This window comes from Chelon labrosus (genome assembly GCF_963514085.1).
Source record: "Chelon labrosus genome assembly, chromosome: 7".
Taxonomy (NCBI): Eukaryota; Metazoa; Chordata; class Actinopteri; order Mugiliformes; family Mugilidae; genus Chelon; species Chelon labrosus.
The window spans coordinates 9,807,230-9,829,027 of record NC_140343.1 but is presented as its reverse complement, the minus strand read 5'-3'; the positions used below and the strand labels follow the sequence as shown (position 1 = coordinate 9,829,027).

The 21,798-nt window shown below is 41.7% G+C and overlaps 2 protein-coding genes across 3 annotated transcripts in view; both read right to left on the bottom strand.

Moving 5' to 3' along the window:
• Positions 1–3,591, bottom strand: part of LOC311490965 (disks large homolog 4-like) — a 103,392-nt gene extending 99,801 nt beyond the window's left edge. For both annotated transcript variants that reach the window (XM_084548767.1, XM_084548768.1), the window contains exons 1-2: positions 2,417–3,591; positions 1,181–1,351 (exon numbers count right to left, since the gene is read on the bottom strand). In XM_084548767.1, coding sequence (XP_084404893.1) covers positions 1,181–1,351; positions 2,417–2,435 — 190 coding nt within the window. In that variant the 5' untranslated portion in view covers positions 2,436–3,591. The remainder of the gene's footprint in view (positions 1–1,180; positions 1,352–2,416) is intronic.
• A 6,815-nt stretch (positions 3,592–10,406) lies between these two features.
• The window catches only part of lrrc7 (leucine rich repeat containing 7), a gene marked incomplete at its 3' end in the record, with an annotated part of 33,536 nt that continues 22,144 nt past the window's right edge, over positions 10,407–21,798 (bottom strand). Inside the window, exons 25-32 of the mRNA XM_084547547.1 lie at positions 21,336–21,548; positions 19,276–19,443; positions 18,120–18,239; positions 17,752–17,959; positions 17,135–17,376; positions 16,267–16,359; positions 12,492–12,566; positions 10,407–10,517 (exon numbers count right to left, since the gene is read on the bottom strand). Coding sequence (XP_084403673.1) covers positions 10,407–10,517; positions 12,492–12,566; positions 16,267–16,359; positions 17,135–17,376; positions 17,752–17,959; positions 18,120–18,239; positions 19,276–19,443; positions 21,336–21,548 — 1,230 coding nt within the window. The remainder of the gene's footprint in view (positions 10,518–12,491; positions 12,567–16,266; positions 16,360–17,134; positions 17,377–17,751; positions 17,960–18,119; positions 18,240–19,275; positions 19,444–21,335; positions 21,549–21,798) is intronic.

Here is a 21,798-nt window from a genome sequence, read left to right as displayed (position 1 = left end):
CTGTGACAGTGCATGTCAAACCTACATCTGTGTGCGCTGGTCTGCGTTTTTTTTTTGTTCCACGTCATATGAGAGTCCATCCCAAACAGCTTCTAGACAGTATGTACACAACAGAAAGCAAACTCGCCTTCTCTTTTGATCTATCCCGCTGTCTTTCTATCTGCAGGTCTAGTAGCCTACTACTACTACGACTGCTACTACACAAAAATACAGATACATTGATCAGCCACAACATTAAAACTACTGACAGGAGAAGTAAATAACATTGACCATCTTGTGACAATCCAATGTTCTGCAGGGAAACCTGGACCTGGCATTCATTGGTGTGGATGTTACTTAGACATGTACCACCCACCTAGACCAGACCAGGCACCCCCACCCCATAGCAATGACACCCCTTGATGGCAGCAGCCACCCCCAGCAGGATGCAGCCTGACACACACACACACACAAACAGTTTAGGAACAACTAAAAAAAGACTAGATCTCAAACTGATCAAGTATCAGTGGGATGATCTACAGAGGCCCCTTCCCACAACCCATAGGACCCAAAGGCCCCCCACTAACAACATCCTGTTGCCAGACACCACAGGACACCCTCAGAAGGCCCATGTATATTCTCCGATGAATCAGAACTTGTTTGGAGACACAAGGGAGACCTACACTATATTAGGAAGGTGGTCATAATGTTATGCCTGATCGGTGTACTGACACTTGATAAATGTAAGACAAACAACAGCTGCAGCAACACTGAGTCACTAAACCAAATAGAACGAAAGGTTCAACTCATTCAAATAAATGAAAATGTGGTATAAATATACACACAGATTTTGTATTAATAAGTATTTGAGTAAAATTGCATGTCTATTTTCATAAAAAACGGATCCAATTACTCCAAAGTACCCAAGGGTAACGTTTTTGTGATCCGGTTGAATTAAGCCCTTAATTCTACATGACAACACTTCTACTAAATATCTTGATCTCCAGTAAATTAAATTATGGTCTAAGAAAATATGCACAAGTAAGCATTAAAATGTTACTAAAGCGGGAATAAAATACGGCTTATACTCAAAAGAAAATACCCCAGACGCCTCAGCACCTTGTCTAAGTACCCTTTTTTATTTCCGACATAAAATTCTGGAAACAGGTTAATAAATCCCGACCAAGTTAAATGTTCTTACCAAGAAGAGCGTTAAAGAGCTGACTCTGGAAGACATTGATGACTCTGTCCAGGGACTGCTGCAGCTGGGAGTCTTCCTCCACAGACCCCTGTTTGGTCCGGTTCTGGCTCTGCTGCCTCTGGTCCAGTTTGGCCCGGTACTGCTGGAGCAGCTCCAGGGCTCGCTGAGCATCTGAGCACAACACAAATACGTTCCCATAAACAGGGATGGCAAAATTCTCCATGCACTGTTACTGCAGCAGAATGCATTAAAGTCTACACTTACAGGCCGGCTGGGTTCTCACAGGGTCTTAGCCAGGGTAATAAAAGATAAATTGCCTGGCTTGATATAGTGAGTGCACACACGGGTGCAATAAATGTTTTCCATTTTGGGGCATGCATTAAGCTTGATTTTTATTTTATTTTCTGACAGAAATAAAAAAAAAAAGGAACCTAGTTCTTACGTTTTTACCTGCCATGGGTTGAAATGCATGCTCATCCTCAGCTCAGTGCAATTTGATTTACAATTAAAAAACAAATTGCTCATATATTAAGTTGTGAGTGATATTTTCCGACAAACAAACGGAACTCAGTTGTATTTGGACGCATTTTAGTCCCTGGAAACAACTAGTAAATTAAAAACACCTGTCGAAACACAAAAATGCTTTGGAGCTTATAAGGTAAAGGAAGTTGGAGCTTTGCATTCCAGTCTGAACAGCTGATTAAACCGGAAGTACTGACATGTCACCATCAAACTCGGACGAACTGTGTCAGCGTTTAACTTTATACATGCACAGAAAGATGTCAAAGCATGTGTCAGTTAAATAAAGGCGATTTAATAGTTGTTTCCGTACCTTCAACCAAATATGTGCACGAATAATTTGGAATGAAACCTTGAAACCGCAGCATAGCATTTCAATTAAAACGACCGAAGCTGTTGCTTTGCCAATGTGAATATCTATGCCGAATTTACCACAATGTCTGAATAGTTCATAAAAACTTTGAAGATTTTTTCTCTAAGTCGAACACGTGGATAGATAAACAATTCAACCTTAAATATCGCGTTTTTCACAGATGCTTCGTGCGTAAAGAGGCTTCGCGGAGTTATGGCAACAACGCAGCCGTTTTTGTAGCGAATAAAAGTGATTTATTCGCCGTCATTTCTCAAACTCAGCAAAGCACGTGGAGTTGCTACCAGAGGTGAAAATAAAGATAGCGAATTGTAAAAACAAAAAAAAAAGGCTTTAATTTTATTTACCTTTCTGTCGCACAGGCATGGTGACACTCACAGTCCTCTTCCCCGCGTCGCTGTGACAGAGCGTGTGTTATTACAGATGTGTGCGTCCGTCCCGCGACAGCCTGCTTCCAAAGTGGGACACGAAACTGTCACTGCAACAGCCAACACAACCCGGGTTTATCACGCAAAGAAAAACTTCTTAAAGACCAAAGAAATCCGACACAAAAGTTGCCAACAGCTCAGATCAAACAACAACAGACACCGCGTGGACTTAGTACCGCAAATTTGTCCACTCCTCTTTCACTTTAAGTCTCCCTCTGTTTCCCTTTGGCCAAACTAGTTCTCCATTTCTTCATTCGGGTGTTCAGGTGACTCAAAACGCAGTCCGACCGGTTAGACGGTGCTGTGGGATGAACACACACACGTACACACTCATGCACTCACCTCAAAAACACCATTAAAGCAGGCTTAAAAGGCTCTTCATAAGAAGCTTGTGTCTTGCAGGTATTGTCATGTTAAACAGCGGTATTGTGTGCAGTGGATAAAAGCCTGGCTTATTCCAGGGTGTGGACTAGATCCAATCCACTCAATGCTGATTTTGGTTTACAGATACTGATCTAACTCCCACATTAGATCAATGTAACCCTCTCATGTTCCCACTGTCTTTGGCTATTAGACAAATTGTGTTTATGGTGCACACACGCATGCACACACAGAAAAAACAACAACAACAAAAACAAGTGTACAAGATAAGGAGGCCCAGCTGAAATGTCACAGGTGTAATTCTGCCAGTAGCTCAGAGAAGTTCATCCCTGTGTGTGATTTGTGTATTGTCATGGTAAGCAGCGTATTGTGTCGAGTAAATTTTCCTCTATCCAAGGCTTGTCCCTTCGTCTCAGACTGGACCTTGTTGGTTGTGACAGAAAATCATGGCAGAGTTTTCATGTCCATTCAACTTAAGGGCTTCTTTCAGACTGGGCGGCTCAGTAAATAGTTTATTAAGTGTCTTCATGGTCCCTAATAATACAAGTTAGATGCAAAATGTGCCTTCTCTGTGTTTATATTCTAAGTCAACTTGTTACTTGCACACAGACCCCGACCTTTCATCTTGTCCAAGAGTGGAGCCATGTTATCTAATACTGCAGCCAGCCACAAGGGGGAGCTCTACTTGCATTGGCTTCACCTTTAAGGAGCTGTCATGGCGTCCATCTTTTATACAGTCTATAGTTTCAACCATCATTAACTGACTAATTAGCTGGTTAACCACTTCAGCTACCTGGCCAGCAATGTTGGGCAAAGACGCTTGATATTCACTTACCGAAAAGACTGGAGAATAAGTTTCTTGGATGTTCCGGTAATTGTAGCAAGGTATTATTTGTATTTAAAAAAGAAAAAGAAAAAAACACAAACACAGCCCAGAGGTCACCATGTCAGCTGAGGGCCCACAGCTAGCAGCTAGCTACCTTTGACAGAGCCCATCTGTCAGTCAACGTGGCCATTTTAAGCCTTGAGAAAATTTAATCAGATGAGTTACAAAAACAGTACAGTTGTCACAAATAGCGAAATTAGCCTCAAAACAGACTGTAAAACTGGGCATTTTAACATGGAGGTCTATGTGGATGGATTCCCACAAGCAGTCATTTGATGAACTGTTTTTGCCCTTCCGCATTAGCTATACTTTACATCCCCAGGGGTTGCTGCTTGGTTTCAATCTAAACAGACAGAAAAAAAATCTCTAAACTCAATTGGACTGACCTACAACCAATCAATGTAATTTTATTGTAAACTAACTCAACCCCAAGGCGCTCAGACGACGTTTACGACTACGTTGCTGTTACTCAAATGATTTGAATGGCCTGGTCGATCTTTGCCGGGTCATTATCAGTTTCCAAGGGAGCAACTCCAGACCAATTTAACGTCACAAAACGTTTGTGGGCATGTGGGCATTTAATGAATTAACTACTTGTACAAAACATTTTAGGAATCATTAGAACATTTTAAAGAAAAATAAGTGCAATTTCAGGCACAATGCTGTCTGCTGTTTAGTTCTGCCTATTGCACTCTTGACAGATACTCTTAATAACACAGTGGACAAATTACGAATAGCAGTTATACCAAAAAATTGCAGTTAAAATCTTTGAAAAATTCATGCCATGGGCGAGATTGGACCCCCTGGTGGGCCGGTTTTGGCCCACTGGCTCGAATGTTTGACACCCTTGATCGAAAACATCTAGAAGCAGCAGAGGCTAACAATTTAGCAAGCTAACAATTTAGCAAGCTAACAAAAGCATAACTTAATGTTGGAAATTCAAATGCATAATGAAACGAAGACGCCTTAAAAATAATAACAGAAGAAAGAAATAGTAACATATAGTTATCAATCTATTGAGAGAAGTCAAGACTATGTTCAGAGCTTGTGTTGGCTACGTAGGCTAATATCGCATGCTAACATTACAACACTCACATGATATAGTAAAGTGAAGGAGGTAATTCCAGCTAAATCACATTCATGTAGCTCTACCGTAAATTCAGCTACCATTCAGAGATCTAGTCCCTAGTAAGATGGCAGTGGTATGATAACATTGTGTTCAATATTATTAAATGCAGAAGTTAACACTAAATAATTATCTCTTGTCTGCTTCATCCAAATCAATAACTGCTTTGTTTTTTTGTTCAGTTAATAATTTGAGCCCTCTCTAAATCTAAAACATGATGTAAATGTGTGTTTTATGTGGCAGTGATATGAGATTGTGAAACTTCCCCCCCGGCAAAATCATTTGTTCGGCTACTGAGTTGGCAAACACCTACTAAACCAACAGCAGTCAGAATAAAAGATGAAATAATCAGGCATGCTAAATTACAAAAACTCCCGTCTGCCTGTGAACAGCGGAGCGGTTATGGGGAAACTTCATTAGGATACCACACATACGCAGGCAGCAGCTGAATGCAGGTCATGGACTCAGTCTCTGGTATTGTTATCGATCGGGTCACAACGAGCTTATTGACTGTTTTGGTGGCTGCACACACACACACACACACACACACACACACACACACACACAAAAAAAACCTCGCTCTGCATCTCTTACTCACGCTAACACTCATAGGCTGATTCCAGCATAATATATGAGCCAGTGTGGGCATAAATTTATGCATGATTGTGTAAGTGGGTTGGTCACTCAGCACAGTGAAGTAACTTTTTGTCCAGAGCAGTGCGTAAAAAAAGGACAGAGTTGAGAGGAAAAGGGAACAAAGGGACGTCATTCTGCTTTTGCCAGCGCGTGCTGTAGTTGCGTGCGCAGTGTTACCCTCGATTGTCTATTGTTGGCCTGCGCCACAGTGAGCAGAGTTGTTGTGCACTGGCCACCGATGCCAGGGAAACAGTGGGGAATGGTACAAGACAAACAAAGTGGGGAAAGATTAGTCAGTGACACCTATCTCATTATAATGCAGCCAGCGGATTATGTACTGCAGTAGCGGTATACTCTGTGATAATGCAGTATAAGAGGAAATACTAATTGTAAAAAAGTGTTTATTATTGGAATATACACAGATCAGGCATAACATTATGACCACCTTCCTAATATAGTGTAGGTCTCCCTTGTGCTTCCAAAACAGTTGTGACTCATCAGAGAATGGACAAGGGCCTTCTGAGGGTGTCCTGGTTTGAGGGGAGGGGCCTCTGTGGATCATCCCACAGATACTTGATCAGTTTGGGATCTAGTGGATTTGGAGGCCAGCTCAACACCTTGTGCTGTTCTTCATGTTTTTTGTGTTGTTCCTAAAATGTTTTTTTGTGTGTGTCTGTGTCAGGCTGCATCGTGCTGGGGATGGCTGCTGCCATCAAGGAGTGTCATTGCTATGGGGTGGGGGTATCCCTGGTCTGGTCTAGGTGGGTGCTACATGTCTAAGTAAAATCAACATGAATGACAGGTCCAAAAGTTTACCAGCAGAACATTGTATTGTCACAAGATGATCAATTTTATTTACTTCTCCTGTCAGTGGTCATAATGTTATGCCTGATCAGCGTAATTACTGGCGCATTAAAAAGGGACCAGCATTGTTTAATGTAATAGATGACTGATGGATTTAAGTTAATTTTATCCACTGTTCATGTTTGTAAAAGTTGTATGTAAAAATTTTATCTTAAAAATGACTAGACACAGTTGTTTTGGAAAGTAAACGGACAGTGACAACTAAATGTGACAAATTCTCTGTGTTGTAGACGCACAGACTGATAATGAATGAGAGCACTGTACAAAGCAGGCCTTAAATACATGAACTTCCATCATGGCAAGGAATCAAGTTTCCACATAAAAAAGATCACTGATTTAGGGACTTGGTCTGTGTCATTGCTCAATAACTGATCATTGTTTCTGTTGCAACTGCAAAAAACAGTGATTAAAGTAATGTTTCATATAATTAAAACTTTTTCACTGACACGGTTTTACCCACACAGACTGTTTTCTGAGGCGTCTGTCTCTCTGCGATCTACAGCTCAGATAAGAACAGATGAGATGGACGGATCGAGAGGGATGAAGAAGAGTCGGGCTGTTAGACTAATGGACAGAGACAAAGGAGCATCTGCTGAGATGACGAGAGGCTCTGCCTAGTTTAATCCACAGAGGAGCAGAGGTGACTTTAATCCACCTCAGACCTGCGGAGGTGATCCTCATCAATCTTTTCCTGCCTCCATCCATCGCTTCCTTTACTCACCTCATCTGCGTCTTTTTATTTCCCTTCCTATTTTGGACCCTGCTTTCCCTCTTTCCTCCACCTTTCTCGCCTTTGCCTCGTCCTTTCTCTCTCTACAAAAAATATAACAGAAAGAAAGATGTCTCACTCCTCCACCCTCCTAAAGACAGAGCGCAGTGCACCAGAAGAAGCCCAGATTACCAATAGTGACATTTTTATTATTTGTACAATAGAGACTTTAGTACATTATTCAAAACACTTCTTATATACTGAAAAAATGGTACGTTCCAAAGCCCAAAATGGCTCCAGTAGAATCGCTGCACAGCATTTTTTCAATTTTATACATATATTATTTTTTGTAAAAACTGTATCTTAAATAGTATGTACAGATAGCGTCTGCAAAATGCATTCTAAACACATGATATATATTATATATACTTCGGCAATTACATTTCTCCGCATTAATACTCAAACTTAAAACTGGAAGGATTTCAACTTGCATGTGCAAATAAATAAAGAAATAAATAGTTCTGTTAAAACCGCCACTAAAACTCGCCCAACTTATAACTCGACAGCGTTTCTCTCCTCAGAGGTCAAAGTACTTTTTGTCACACAACAGAAGAAGCAGCATTCAAGTTGGGTAGGTGTAGGTACTGCAGAAAGCATGAGTACATTCACAATCAATATGAGTCATTGTAAATTGGATTTCATTCACAGCTATGTACAGTGACACTGTCCTCATTTGTTCAGCTCTTATGTAGTTTAAACACATAGAAAATGACTGTTTTTATAGTCATATACATATATATATAATATATATTTGTATAACACAAATTCACAATTACAGTAGAAATACATTTTATACAGTTTTGGATAGTACATGTGTAGGTCTCCAAGTCATACTGTGCGTACTTCCATCCATAACTTTGTTATAAGTGTCATTATAAAATATCACAATTTTTGAGCAAAGCTAAGGTATATCAATATATTTAGAAAGAATTACCTGAAACATGTAGTAAAAAATAATTATATTATCAAACCTTTTTCTCTGTTTTTTTTTTTTCGTCACAATATCTTTGATATTTCAAACTCTAAATAGGGCTGGGTGGGTTCGCCTGTGGTCAAACTCTCTCGACCACACGATTTAACTGTGCCATTTTGTGTCGTCTACGTTGAACTGAAATCTAACGCTTATTAGGAGAGCTGACACAGAAAAGGGGGCACGGGATGACGCTGTCATGTCAAGTAAAAGCAAAGGACAGTGAAGGTAGTAGTCTCGCTCTGGATGAAACATCAGATGTTGTGCAGAACAGAACGAAACTCACCGCCGCGAAAACGTCTTTAAGACACGTGTTGCATTTACACAGAGACAGAAAATGAACCCCTTTGCTCTCATTCGCGGTTACTTCTGTCCCGTCAATGCAACTTCTCAAGTGTAACCGTGAGGCTCAGACCACACTGCCATGGCTGCACCTTTGGCCAAAGACTTCCTGTACAAACTCAGTTTCTACATCTTCTCTTTTTTAACTTCAAATATTACCCGACTCTATCTACATTTACCAACAAGGTCGGCAAATCTGAAATTTCATGTCCTGTCAAGTAGCATCTCTTCTAGCTGCACTGAATATTCGAGTGTAACTAAAAACCCTTGTGACACAGATCCGATCTTTCACCTGATTGTCTGAAAAGGAAAAATCGGCTTCTGTACTTAACACGGCTGATTCTTGTTTTTTTTTTTTCTTTTTTCATCTTGTTGCTTTCCACAGGAAGGACAGAGGTTTGGACACTTCAGCAGAACAGACGCCTGCTGACACATTGATTTGAAACTGAGCCAACAGTTAGGAAACTGTTTCCCGACTCGCTGTGTGCAGATCAGATCTGAGCCACAAAGAGGTAAAGCTCCGGTGTCCTTTGTAAAATACAACCAGTGAGCGGCAGAGGGTCCATATGGCACCAACGACAGATCATCAAGTCTCGTTGAAACTCAAAGCTATAGTACATCTAGAGACGTTTAAAAGCCACAAAAAATAAAACAAAAAAAATGTTTGGCTGCCAGTGACCGATGATATGAAAGCATGCTCTGACTTTATCGTACAACTCAAACTCCTAAAAAGGGATGAGACACTGCTGTGACAACAGTAGAGGACATGACTGTGAAAAGATGGCACAGATATAAATAACGGTGTTCAGTGTGAGTGCGTTTTTTATAGTCTAAAATCAGGTTAAATTATGGACAGGGCTCCATTATGCAACAGTTCACAGAAGTCTTTGTGTGTGTTTGCCTGTTTGTGTGCGTGGCAGTGTGTGTGTGTGTGTGTGTAAACATTAGCGTGACTTGCTCGATAGATGGCACTGCAGGACAAGTTAGGCTCTGCTGAAAAGCTCAACGGGCTGAGCCTCAGAAATATTGCTTTAGGACTTTTCAGCACAAGCTGTGCAAGCAAATGAAAAATACAAGTAGCAATGGCGAGCTATGAAAAGTGTTTTCTATACAGATAAAATAGTGATATACGTTAGAAAATCATCCGTCGGGAGAAACCGTCCCTGCGCGCTCACAGGAGAGAATTCAGAATATAGTCTATTAACAATAATTATATTAATCATAAACTTTTAGAGCTGTCTGTTCAGGCCCCAGGGAGAGTGCAGCTCTAGAAAGCTGGATCTCTATATATGTACACAAGGCAGAAAGTCTTAAGTTTTCAATTTCTGTACAGTGGAGGCAATAATACCTGCAGAACGGAACAAAAGACAGCAGGAAAAGAATGAAACACAAGACGCAGAAAGAAAGAGGGAAACAAAAAGGAATAGAGGATGGCTGAGAAAAAGACAGAAGTGCACCATGTGCTACACTAAACAAATCAATTAAGATCCATCATGGACGGGTGGGGGAAAAAAAGGCGGTGGAGAAAAGCAAAAGCGTCCCCAAAGCTAACCAACAGAAACAAACTACTGAGACAGAGAGATGGGATGACTGCCTAATTAACAACCCAACCACAAAATCCAAACTGCAGCAGCCCTGTAGGGACTCCAAGTGTAGAGTCCTCTTGTGGTCCGTCCAGCCGTCGATCAGGTCCCTGACCGCCGGTCGACAGAAGAGCCGATATGTTTGCTATGGTACATTTGGCACTGGTATTTGCCTTTGGTCCAGCAATAGGCAAATAAATGTCTGTGTGTTCCCCTAAAAAGGTAAAAAAGGCTCATTTTTCAGTTCCACAAGCCTCCAGCGGAGGGCAGGTGGGGTGGCGCGGGAGATGGCGATGAGCAGAGAAGAGAAGCGTTGTTGTATTTGTTTTGCTCGTTTGCTATAAAACTATTTCTAGCGCGTGCTGCTGTCTCTCAGAACCACCAAGTCCACCGTCCGCTGGAAACTCTTCAGCAGAGAGACGGCTGTCTCGTGCTCCATGTGTAAAAAACTATGTCCGTTAGCCTGCAAGGCAAACACGCAGCACAGTCAACAGCATGTGTGTGTGTGTGCATGTATGTATAGAGGTATGTGAGCTGCAGTTTTCTTTTTTTTTTTTTGTCTGTTTGTTTTTTTTCCATACACATGTCTATGTGTGAGTGTTTTGTGGAGGGATGGAGGGTCACTGCCATCATTATCTCAGTAACACATCACTGTTGGGGAAAAGAGAGAGAAGAGGAGGAGCTACACAGTCATGCTGTAGAAAGAGAAGGGGTAAAGACAAAAAAGGGCTTTTAGATGAGTTCATCCAGCTAAACTGTACATCTGTGGAAAGAAGATGAAGAGGGAGGAAAACATGGAAGGGATGAGGCATGAAGGGAGGCAAAACTATTACAGCTCATTTTCACCTCACAGCACAACTCTATGTTTTGGGGCCTTAATTCTAGGACTACACTGAAATAAATACTAGTAAAAGACATGTATGAGAGGTGTCATGTTTAGTGCATATTGAGTGTGTCATCTAGAAGCAGGCTGAAAAATAAATAATTATATCTGCTAAGAAAAAGTGTTAAAAGACTTGGAAATATCCCAGAGTCCAGCACACTAGTAGTTTACAGGTCATCTTCATAGTTAGGTCAAAGCATTTCATCTCATATTCACAGAAAAAATAAATAAATACATATGCTGTATATAAAACATCATCTTTATCAGACTAAAATCATTATTTCTAAACTCAAAAACTGATATGTATTCTGTATGTATTTATATTGCAACATGACATGATATTTTTGAAGTCAATGCTTGCAAGTTTAAAAGATAAAATTCTGATATATCAGCCCATGTTAAAGTTATTTATGTATTTTACAATTTCAACCAGGTATTTTTAATCAATAGGACACTTTACAGGTAAAAAAATAAATGAATGGCCATTCCTCACTGACAGATGAACCATAACATTTTCTGTAATAGTTATCATATTTTATAATCTCACACATACACCGATCAGGCATAACATTATGACCACCTTCCTGATATTGTGCAGGTCTCCCTTGTGCGTCCAAAACATTTGTGACTCATCAGAGAATGGACTCTGCCTCTGTGGATCCTCCCACAGATACTTGATCAGTTTGGGATCTGGTGAATGTGGAGGCCAGGTCAACACCTTGTACTGATCTTCATGTTTTTTTTAGTTATTCCTTTGTGTGTGTGCCTGTGTCAGGCTGCATCCTGCTTGGGATATCTGCTGCCCCCAAGGAGTGTCATTTCTATGGGGTGGGGTTGCCTGGTCTGGTCTAGGTGGGTGTTACATGTCTTAGTAACATCCACAGGAATGAATGCCAGGTCCAAAAGTTTCCCAGCAGAACACTGAATTCTCCTGTCAGTGGTCATAATGTTATGCCTGATCAGTGTACACTTATACTGATATATCTTCTACTAGCTAATTCAATCATGATGTAAGTCTTTCCAGTTTAAATCAATAAATCTGTGTTTTATGCTCTTTCTATTTAAATAGTCTTGTTGTTTTATGATGAAATGTTGTAATCACCGTAATTAAAGCCCTGTTGTCTCATTTCATCACTGCAACTTTCAAGCTGTCAGTCTCGTGCTTATAATGATAAAAGCAGTACAAGCGACATTTCCTTTTAGGCAATCAAAGCTCCATGGGTGTCACCAGCTAACGATGAACAGAAGGTGTGTGTGTATGTGGAGGAGTCATGCTTGATTTCTGGAGGGTATACGCACAGAGGCAGAATATAAAGCAGGAAAATGTTTAAGTCTTTTACAGCATCTACACTAAAAAGACACACACGGTGAGGTTAGTCCAGCAGATGATTTGCGGCAACCAGAGTAATAACACGTTAAGCTGACTTTACTCTGCAGGTAAATTTGTTAAAGACTGTCTCTTTTGTCCTGCTGAATGCCCTGCCTCTTTGTTCAAACACTCAGGGTCGAGGAGGCCGTGTCTGGTCCGTTTGATGACGGGTGAGAGGACGTTACCTGCAGTATCTTGTCTCCGGGCTGCAGGGCAGAGGCGGCGGGCCCGTCATGCTGTACCCTAGTAACAAAGATACCCTATAAGTCAAAATGATACACCGTTAGGACAACACAGGGACACGATGGTTTAGAATCTTTGCCTTTCTCATCTCAGTATCAACCACCCCCCCTCAAAAAAAATAATCACATTTCTGCCAAAAAGTATGCAGCTGGTTCATGAATATGTTGTATTTTTAAATTTGGATGCGTGCAAATGATGCAAATATAATATTAATTCTTATTGATGTCATAATTTAGCAACTTTCTTAAAATTTACAAATGTTGAGTGATGCATTATTTCCATAAAGACAAATTGATATGGTTTAGCAGTTGTTTATATAGACTTGGCGTAGAATAGACATAAGTTTGGAAAGAGAGAAAAAATTGCTGTAGAGTAAATATATAAAGTATACAGGAGGAAGAATAGGTGTGGGATGGGTTCTGACTAAAGGAAGGAAGTAGGTAGCAGGGAGGGCAGAAGAAATTTCATCACCCCGTGTTTTCCCCTCGATCACCCAAGGCAGAGATTGTAAAAACACCAACATCTTTTCACCGAGAGCTGAAAGATGTTTTTGAACACAGAGGGTGTCGGACAATGCAGCTGTATCGACTCAACACGGTTCAACAGGTTGCGCACGTGTTGAACGCACAGTAGGAACAGATAAATGTGCCATAGATAAGTGACTCCGGTTAAACCAGGAACACGATGATGTGGTAGTGACAGTGCAGCTACAAACTACAGTCTGTGAGTGGATGCGGGAACAAACACATATATTGCACGTTAAGAAACTGCACATCAGAAGTATATGCCTGGTTAGCTTAAGACTGACATTCGTGCAGTGAGCCTCATACGCATAGACAGTCAAATAGTTTGATAATTAGGCATTAAATTGTTTAATTTTTGAATGCAAATTGCCGCATCTCCATCCACATCCTGAGAAAGTGGACTGTCTGATCTGATACGGAGCTCACCGCACATTACAGACAACTCTGTTAGCAGCTGAAATTGTGTAGCGTTACTCACAACAATTAAACATTTACTCTTTGCGAAGCAGTTGCGCACTAAGCTGCAGCGTGCGTAAAAAATACTCAAAGTGCACTTTCTGAGAAATTTGGAAAATGTGACAACGATATTGTTCGTGACACAAACAGGACAAAATTGAGGATGAGGTTGATTTACCTGAATAATCACAGCTCAGTGCGCAACAGCAACATATCTATCGACAGCAGGATCAGGAAATTGGATTTTCAAATGTTTGTGACACAGATCTGAGTAAAAATCCATGTTCCGATCCTTAAAACCTCCATCTTCTGTTCTTACACCGAGCCTGAGACGGTAATGCATCAAAGCTCAGGATCCCAATCCAATCAATACAGGGACTGAGTCGCCTAATTAGCCAGAACTGAAAATGACCCAGTGGCTTAGAAGGCCTTCGCTAGTCTTTTAAGCCAAACTTAGAGGATCAATCTCATTTCCTTTTAGGCCTAATAATGATTTCTTGTGGGTTTTACAGAAGAAATCATCAAGGAATTTAAACTTTGAAACAACCTGCAATAAAGATCCTCTGTTCTCAGAAGAGTGAGAGGATTATTCTGTTTCTACATCCTTACAGGATAAAGGATTATTACTCCAAAACTTTACACCTTACACCTTACTTCTTAGAAAGAATATTTCTATCTACATTTAAGGATCTAGAGATTGTCAAATTTAGGATTACGGTTAAAAAAAACAAGTATGTATTTCACCCTGCTACATAATTGACTACTTTTCAAATCTGGACATCAGTGTATTATCCTCTACCCCACATCAATCCAACCATGAGTGCAAGTAACAAGCTGACCACCAGGGGAAGCCACAGCCCACTGGAACAGCCTCGGCTGCAACGGGCTCGTGAGATCCAAACCATAGATGTATAATTTAGTAGTCAAGCTGTTTTCAAACGTAGACCTTTTTAACTATTTAAAATCTGGGTCTAATTTAGCATTAGTCTTAAACCTAGATGAGTCTTCCCCGGCCAAAACAGCCACAGATATATCTGTGGAAAAACAACCCTGACGAGTTCCCATTAAATAGGTCGGAAAAGATGATCAAACTGCAGTCAAAAGCATCTGCATTAGTTTGAGATTAACTGATCACAAATCAGTGCAAAGGTGATTGATCGAGCATGAGAAGAAACCTTCGGCTGCTTCAGGGACATGTGCGGAAGGAAATGACAGAGTGAGAACAAGGAGTCAGGGGAGGATACTTGGTGTAAGGACAACAGGAAGGTAGGAGCTGACTTTGAGAAATGTCATTCTCTATCAGGTCTTGTGTGAGGCCCTACAGGTGGGCAGTGGTTAGGTGCATATCACACACCACACAGAGGACCATCTGAATCCTCAGTTACACTATTCATACGCCCATGACTCAGAGAAAAATAAACATTTGGTGACGTTAACGGTAGACATGAAGAAAATCCACCCGTGACTAACACTACAGCTATGTTTTGAAAAAGTAGATTTTATCCTAAAGACTTCCATGGGGATATATGTGGGTATATAAACAAGTTTTTCCATATCTAGACCTTATAGATGAGCTCAAATATATATATATATAAATATACTGAATACATATACAAACATGAAATCTTTGTCAGTATCCGCTGAGAAACTGTTCATCTGTATTGATTCCGTTCGCCGCCAGTGTAACACAGCATTAATAATGGACAAACTGCAGCTGCTGGAAGTCTCACAGAGACTAAGCAGAGAGGGGAATGATAAAATAACCGCACGAGTCAGCAGCTGTTCCACCAGTTGTCTGCTCAAAACTTAAAAAGTTAAATGATGAATTGACAGTTCCTATATAATCCGTCGACTTAAATAATCATTCCTCACAAAGGCCCGGACGGAGGCTGAATGTTTAAAGAGCTCTCCTTGCCGGCTTTCTATTAATAGACCGGCTGTCTCGTCAGTTACTCTGTGACTCAGAATAACAATCAGTAAAAATCTGTCATACTACCATCCCTAGATCAAAGTGTTGAACATCTAAAATCACCCACGGCGTCCCAGAACTGAGCAGCTTTCCGAAAATAGTAGTCAGAGCTCCGAGAGCAGCGTCGCTCCTTTACACTGGGTATAGCAGCGTGTTTCTAGGACAGACTGCTATGTGCAGCGGGCCTTGGGGGGGATCTGCAACCCCAACAGGCTCTCAGCACAAGCACACACTGACAGACTCAGTCAAAAGTAAAAAGAAAACAGATGAGAAGAGTTTGGCATATCTTGTAACGTCCATGCATGCTGGGGAAAAATGTTTAAATATACTGATGCTACTCAAGTTTTTAAAAAGTGATGATCCTGCTAAAGCCTAAATCATGAAAATACACTTTTCATTTGTATGAATCAAGTACCCGAAAGTCCTAAAATGATAGTAGCATCATAACTAGTGGGGCTGACAATGTTAAGGGATTAGTTTAGAAGTAGTATATAAATAATATGTGTACAGGTGATGTGTAATTAATTAATTAATTAATTAATTAATTAGAATACATAACCCTTAGTCAAACTGCTGTTCTCTAGCAGTTTTTTACTCCACAATCACAGACTCAAACTGACTCAAAGTTAACCAAGTCAACCGCCGCCCCACAGACAAACAGACAGACTGATAGACGAAATACTGCGGTAACGAGCAGCAGTTTCCATGGCAACTCTGAGGTAAAGCCTGAGAGGCTGTGATTGGCTGGCGGTCCGGGTCAGGTCGTACCATGTCGGAGGGTTTGAAGGGGTTCCCCTGGCCGCTGATGCCGCCAGAGATACTGAAACCGAGGCCAGGGTTCTTCTCTATTCTCACACACAGCTAGAAAGGAAGAGGAAGGAGAGGAGCAGACAGAAAAAGGAAAAAGGACAAAAAGAAAAAGACAACTGAAAGTGAAACACGGAGGTCGTGAAAGCTGCTGCACATGCACAGAGTGAACAGACAAAAATGTGGAGAAAAGGTGCGTTCATGTGACGTGTGGCACAGTTTTGGCAGCTATACTGGAGGTCCTCGGATCTCTGGCAGTGGCGCGTTTGAGCTACAAATATCCCTGTCAGAGTTGTTCTATTTGGCGTAATGAGCACCACGTCGTACTCGGAAGGGGACAAACACAAGCCCTCAGGAAGAGCAGCTGATCCTGCTGGTGCTAATGACTTCATGCTCCTACTTCGACTGATACAGTGATCTCCATCTGTGAAATATTTCTGAGTTAGAACGACACCTCCGGGGCTTTTTCTGGATCTGCTTCAGCACAGGCTGTTGCTGTGAATTACGTTTAGATGCCTTTATCTTTATATTCGGTCTCCTTCAGTCGTGTGAATTTGATCTAAGAATAATATTTGCCAATTCACTTATTTATCCATCAGCAGATCATACCGGCTAACTTTGATAATAAGCAACATCTTGTTTTATTCTGGAGTCGAGCCAGAACAATAGCTCACTCTGTCATTTGCACAAATGACTACAACAATACTAATATCCTTTCTAATCTAGTTACTACCTATTCAGCCAATTGAGCTCAGCCAATTTTCGAGCAGACCTCCAGTATAGCACGTGACGTGACTGCCGCAGGCACACAGATGGACAGACAAGATACCTGTTCCTGGAAACCGTCCGTACTCTTCTGGCCTTTAGTCTGCAGCAGGCAGCGAGCGCTCTGAGGGCGTGGGTTGGTGTGGGTCATGACGACCTGGTTGCTGTGGACCATGCCTTGGTTGCCATGGTACTGGGGGTTGGTGGAGGGCTGATGGGAGCTGTGGGAGGAATGGGGGTTGTACTGGGGTTGGTTTCCGGATGGGGACATAGCCATGGAGTAACCCTGGCCTTGATTGGAATGGGCTGTACGGGAAAAAAAACAGAGGCTGGTGGCATCTAATATAAAACAAAACATTGTAATATTGAGTATTGATTGAACAATTGTGAATAACTGAGGGTTTAAACTTTAAAATTGGGTCATTTAACTTTAAACTTTTCAGAATGAACAAAGAACAACAGCGCAGGGAAGGCTGATGGGAGACAGATTACAAAATGTGATATATGGCTCTTAGACGCTAAATTAAATCTGTCTTTAAATGTTGTCATCTGAAAGTGGAAATATAAAATGTTGATTTCAAATGTTAGAATTCGATTGGGATGCAAGGACGACCGAAAGCTCAGGATAAATAAATCGGTGCACGCACAGCCGCATCATTTTTGGTTTTCAGCGCAACTTACCTTGAGACATGTTGCCTTGGTACTGCCCCCCAGAGGGAACCACGGACAGGGGCATCCCTGGTTGGTACTGACCACCCCCCTTGTTCATCATCCCGTCGTAGCCCTGCTGCCCAACCACGCGATGAGGCGTAGTGGCCGAGGAAGAGGAAGAGGAAGTGACGATCATGGTGTTGTGGGACTGGTGGGAAGGATTGTGGGAATGGCCGCCCTGTGGGAAGGAGGACAGGCAGTCGGAGATGTATATTCATCGTCAGGAATATATGCAGGAGATTAGTTAATTGGTAGCATTCCAACTGGAAAAAAAATAGCAGTGTGAAGTAGGCTAGGAACAGGATGAGATATTTCGCTGATTAATCAACAGGTTCTACCTTTTTCATGAGGTTATCAGGTGGGACGTCTCTCCTGCCAAGTGAGTAGGGAGCCCACTGGTTGCTCCCCGATACCCCCTCCTGGTCATTGTCCAGCATGGCAGCTTGCTGAGAGGGGGTCTGATAGAGAGATACACAGAGTGACCATTACTGAAAATGAACTCTATTCTTTTGATTTTATGAATCAGCTTTTGCCTGCCTGCCACGTTTTTTTCAGTTGTTTTCCGTAAGAACGTGGCTGTAATATGACAGCCAGTGTCAGTCATTCAATATTTGAACAGAAAGGAGGTTCTCCTTTAAAACCTGACTTTAAAATAAAAGCATTTCTCTGCAGCTTTAATGGACAGTGAATGTTATCGTCTTGACTGGTGCACGTATGCAAGCACCTTCTCCTAACTGAAGCCCTGCCCAAAGTAAAACACAGAGAAGTGCATGAAAAGCGAAAAAAACAAAGCAAATATTCTGAAATCTTGAATGTGCAATGGCCAAACCTTCTGAAGAAAACTGTGTTTCAGGGGTAGGCGTTTGAGAAAACAACTTCCCAAGGCATTCAATATATAACCTTCAAGTTTTTCCAAGAGTAAAAGTGCAGCTATTTATTCAAAGTGGCAGGCAGAGGAGACATGAAACAAGCCTTTAAAGTTGATAACAAGCAAGCTGCCGTCACTTTTAAGCCCTAAGATGGTTGAATGTGGCATGAATAAGCAATGCCCAACAACTTCATGCGTCAAACAAAGTTTAAAAGATAGGTGGTGGAGGCAGAGGTGTTCTGTTTGTTGAGCTGCTTCCGCCTGTTGTTCTGGTAACCCTGAAAGGTGAAAATTGTCCTATTTTGACTTGATTCGACTGCAACAAGCCACCATCGAGTGTATTCAATGGCTGCCACACTTGGACATTATATAGGTGAGAAAACATCATGGGATTTGAACGAGAGCACCAAGACACATCACACCCTTTTCACTCATTCTCACCTCTTGAGGTGGTAAATAGGGTAGTTAAAGTATCCTATGTTATGATAGCAACAATGGCACACAGTGTAATAATAGTTCATGGCATCTTTCGGTGAAGAGGCAGTGGCTGCAGTTCTCTATAGTTAATCATGAATGCAGTAATAAGAGCAGTACCAGGGGTTCGTTGTTCTCAAAGGGATACTCACAGCATTAGCAGACGGAGGAGGAGGTAGTGGCAGCCAGCGGCCAGCAGGGGGCTCATGCTTAGTGTTATTGTAAAGGTTAAAGTTCAAAGTGCTGCTGCGCCCCTGGCCGTGACCCCCGCCCTGACAGAGCATGCCCAGCGTGAGCGTGTTGTGCTTTAGGACACCACTCTGATTGGAGAAGACAACATCACACGACACGGGTGAATGTGGGGGAATGGGGAGGGGCGGAGCCGAGACAGCGGGCTGCAGCGTGGCGACAACACACCGTTAGCTCCACGAACAGGTAAACAAACAAACAACAGTGACACGGATAAAAACAACAACAACACCAAGTGCAGAGTTGCTGAAAGCACAGAGAAATGTTAGCTCGTGATCGGTCAATACACACAGAACATTGTGTCAACAGGTGGATCAATTCATTCCAACAGTACAATGTAAGGTTTCAGATCTTTAACATTTGTGGATATTATAACTAACAATTCGCCCACTCCCTAAATAAAACTGTGTGACTATATGGACACTTCTACCTATGGCTAGTCCAAGTGTTGCATTGCCTTACTTTAAACTTTAAAGACAAGGTGGATGTACTTGTCCCTGTGTGGCTGGCTAAGAAGAATAACTTATTAACAGAGTGCTAAGACTCTGCATGTCATTTAATAAAGCTTTCTTCACAGCTGTGTGCTCCAGACCTCCTCCCTACTACGTCTGATTGTCTCGTCTGTTGAGGCTCTGGTTCTAAATAATTAGCCTGACATTTTGGAAAATGTGCTCATTTGCCGTCTCGCTGGGAAGTCAGACGAGAGGATTGAAAGCTCTCCCGTGTCAGTACGGTGAATGTGAAACCAGGAGATATAAACAAAGGTTAAAAGCTAGTCTCCGTCCAAAGGTGAAATAATCCGCAACTCTAAAGCTCTTTAATTATCTTGTTTGTTTAATCTGTGAAAAAAACTATGCATGTAATGTAGCGTCAAATTCACCTAACAGACACAAGCGGGGTTTCAATTGTTTCACCCAACTTTGGGTAAAAAAGTATGTGATTTCTTTAGCAATACTACTAATTCTTCTTAGATCAGCGCCAAGATGAGCCCTTCAAAGTGTTCTCATCCTCAATAAGTGGTTGTGTTGATTCTGAAGATCTTGTGTTTTCTATAAAAATATGAGACAATGTCAAACTGCTGCATCTTGAAGGGGAACTACTGTTTTTTATAACCTGGACCTTATTTCTGGCATAAAATATGGTCGTTTACTCACCCATATAACTTTTGTGTAATTTGTATTCCTTCAGGAGATAATTAGATCAGCGTACATCCATGTAATGGGAGTGACTGGGGCACCGAAACGCAGCCTCTAAATAACGCATTATCTGCCGCGAAACTCGTTCATTTCACCAATAGTTAATAAGTTAGCTGTTATCATCATCTGGGGTCTGTAGCTCAATCTACAGACCCCAGATGATGATAACAGGTAACTCCAGACTCAACGGGGAATAGCACTAGCGCACGATAACAAAATATTGGTGAAATGAACGAGTTTCGCGGCAGATAATGCGTTATTTAGAGGCTGCATTTCGGTGCTCCAGTCACTCCCACTATATGGATATACTCAGATCTAAATATCTCCCGAAGGACTCCAAATTATATGGGTGAGTAAACGACCGTATTTTATGCCAGAAATAAGGTCCAGGTTGTAAAAAAACAGCAGATTTCTTTTGTTTGCTTTAAGGTACTTTTCCAACACTAAAATCCAATCAAATTTTACTTGCTTCAAAAAAGATTTTGAGAACCAACACAAGATCAGATTATCCATCACAATTCAGATTTGGCTGCATTTGTATTTCAGGAAATGTGATTTTCAGGGCACATATCCGGTAGTGAGTGTGCATTAGGTCAGGCTGACAGAGCGACAGTGTGGAGTGGACACACATGCAGCCGGACACAAATCTGGTCAACCTTACAACACAGACTCACACAGATACAAACAGAGAGGGCTTCTGAAGGCTGTGTATGTTTGTGTGTGTGTGCGTTTTTCCTCTCAAGTGTGCCTGCGTTGCATTGACGTACCCTGTCCAATCGCTTGGCCTCTATGTGCCTGAGTAGCTGTTGCCTCCAGTCGGCCGGCATCTTGGAGGTGATGTCTTCGGGTTTCTGCGGTACGACAGGTCTTACTTTGATGGTGTCGTCAGGTGATTTCTCTGGGCAGGTTGCCAGGGTGTAGTCGGGTGGCATCTTCTCCAGCAGAGCGGCCATGGTGGGACGAGCTGACACTGGACGGGCCTGAGGACAGAGGGAGAAAATATTTATACGTCTAGATACACTACAAAAGTTAGCAACTACTTGGTGAAAAAAGGGTCAATGTTTAGCGGCTACAAAGCTAAATGTTTCCAGGGCAGGTGATGTAGACCAAAAAGAAGATAAAAGTACCCCGCCTTTTGCCGTATAACAACTGGGATAGACATATTTCAGTCTGGACCACCGTAGTGTGCTGATGGATCAGCTGACTGATATTGAGCCAAGTTGCAAGTGT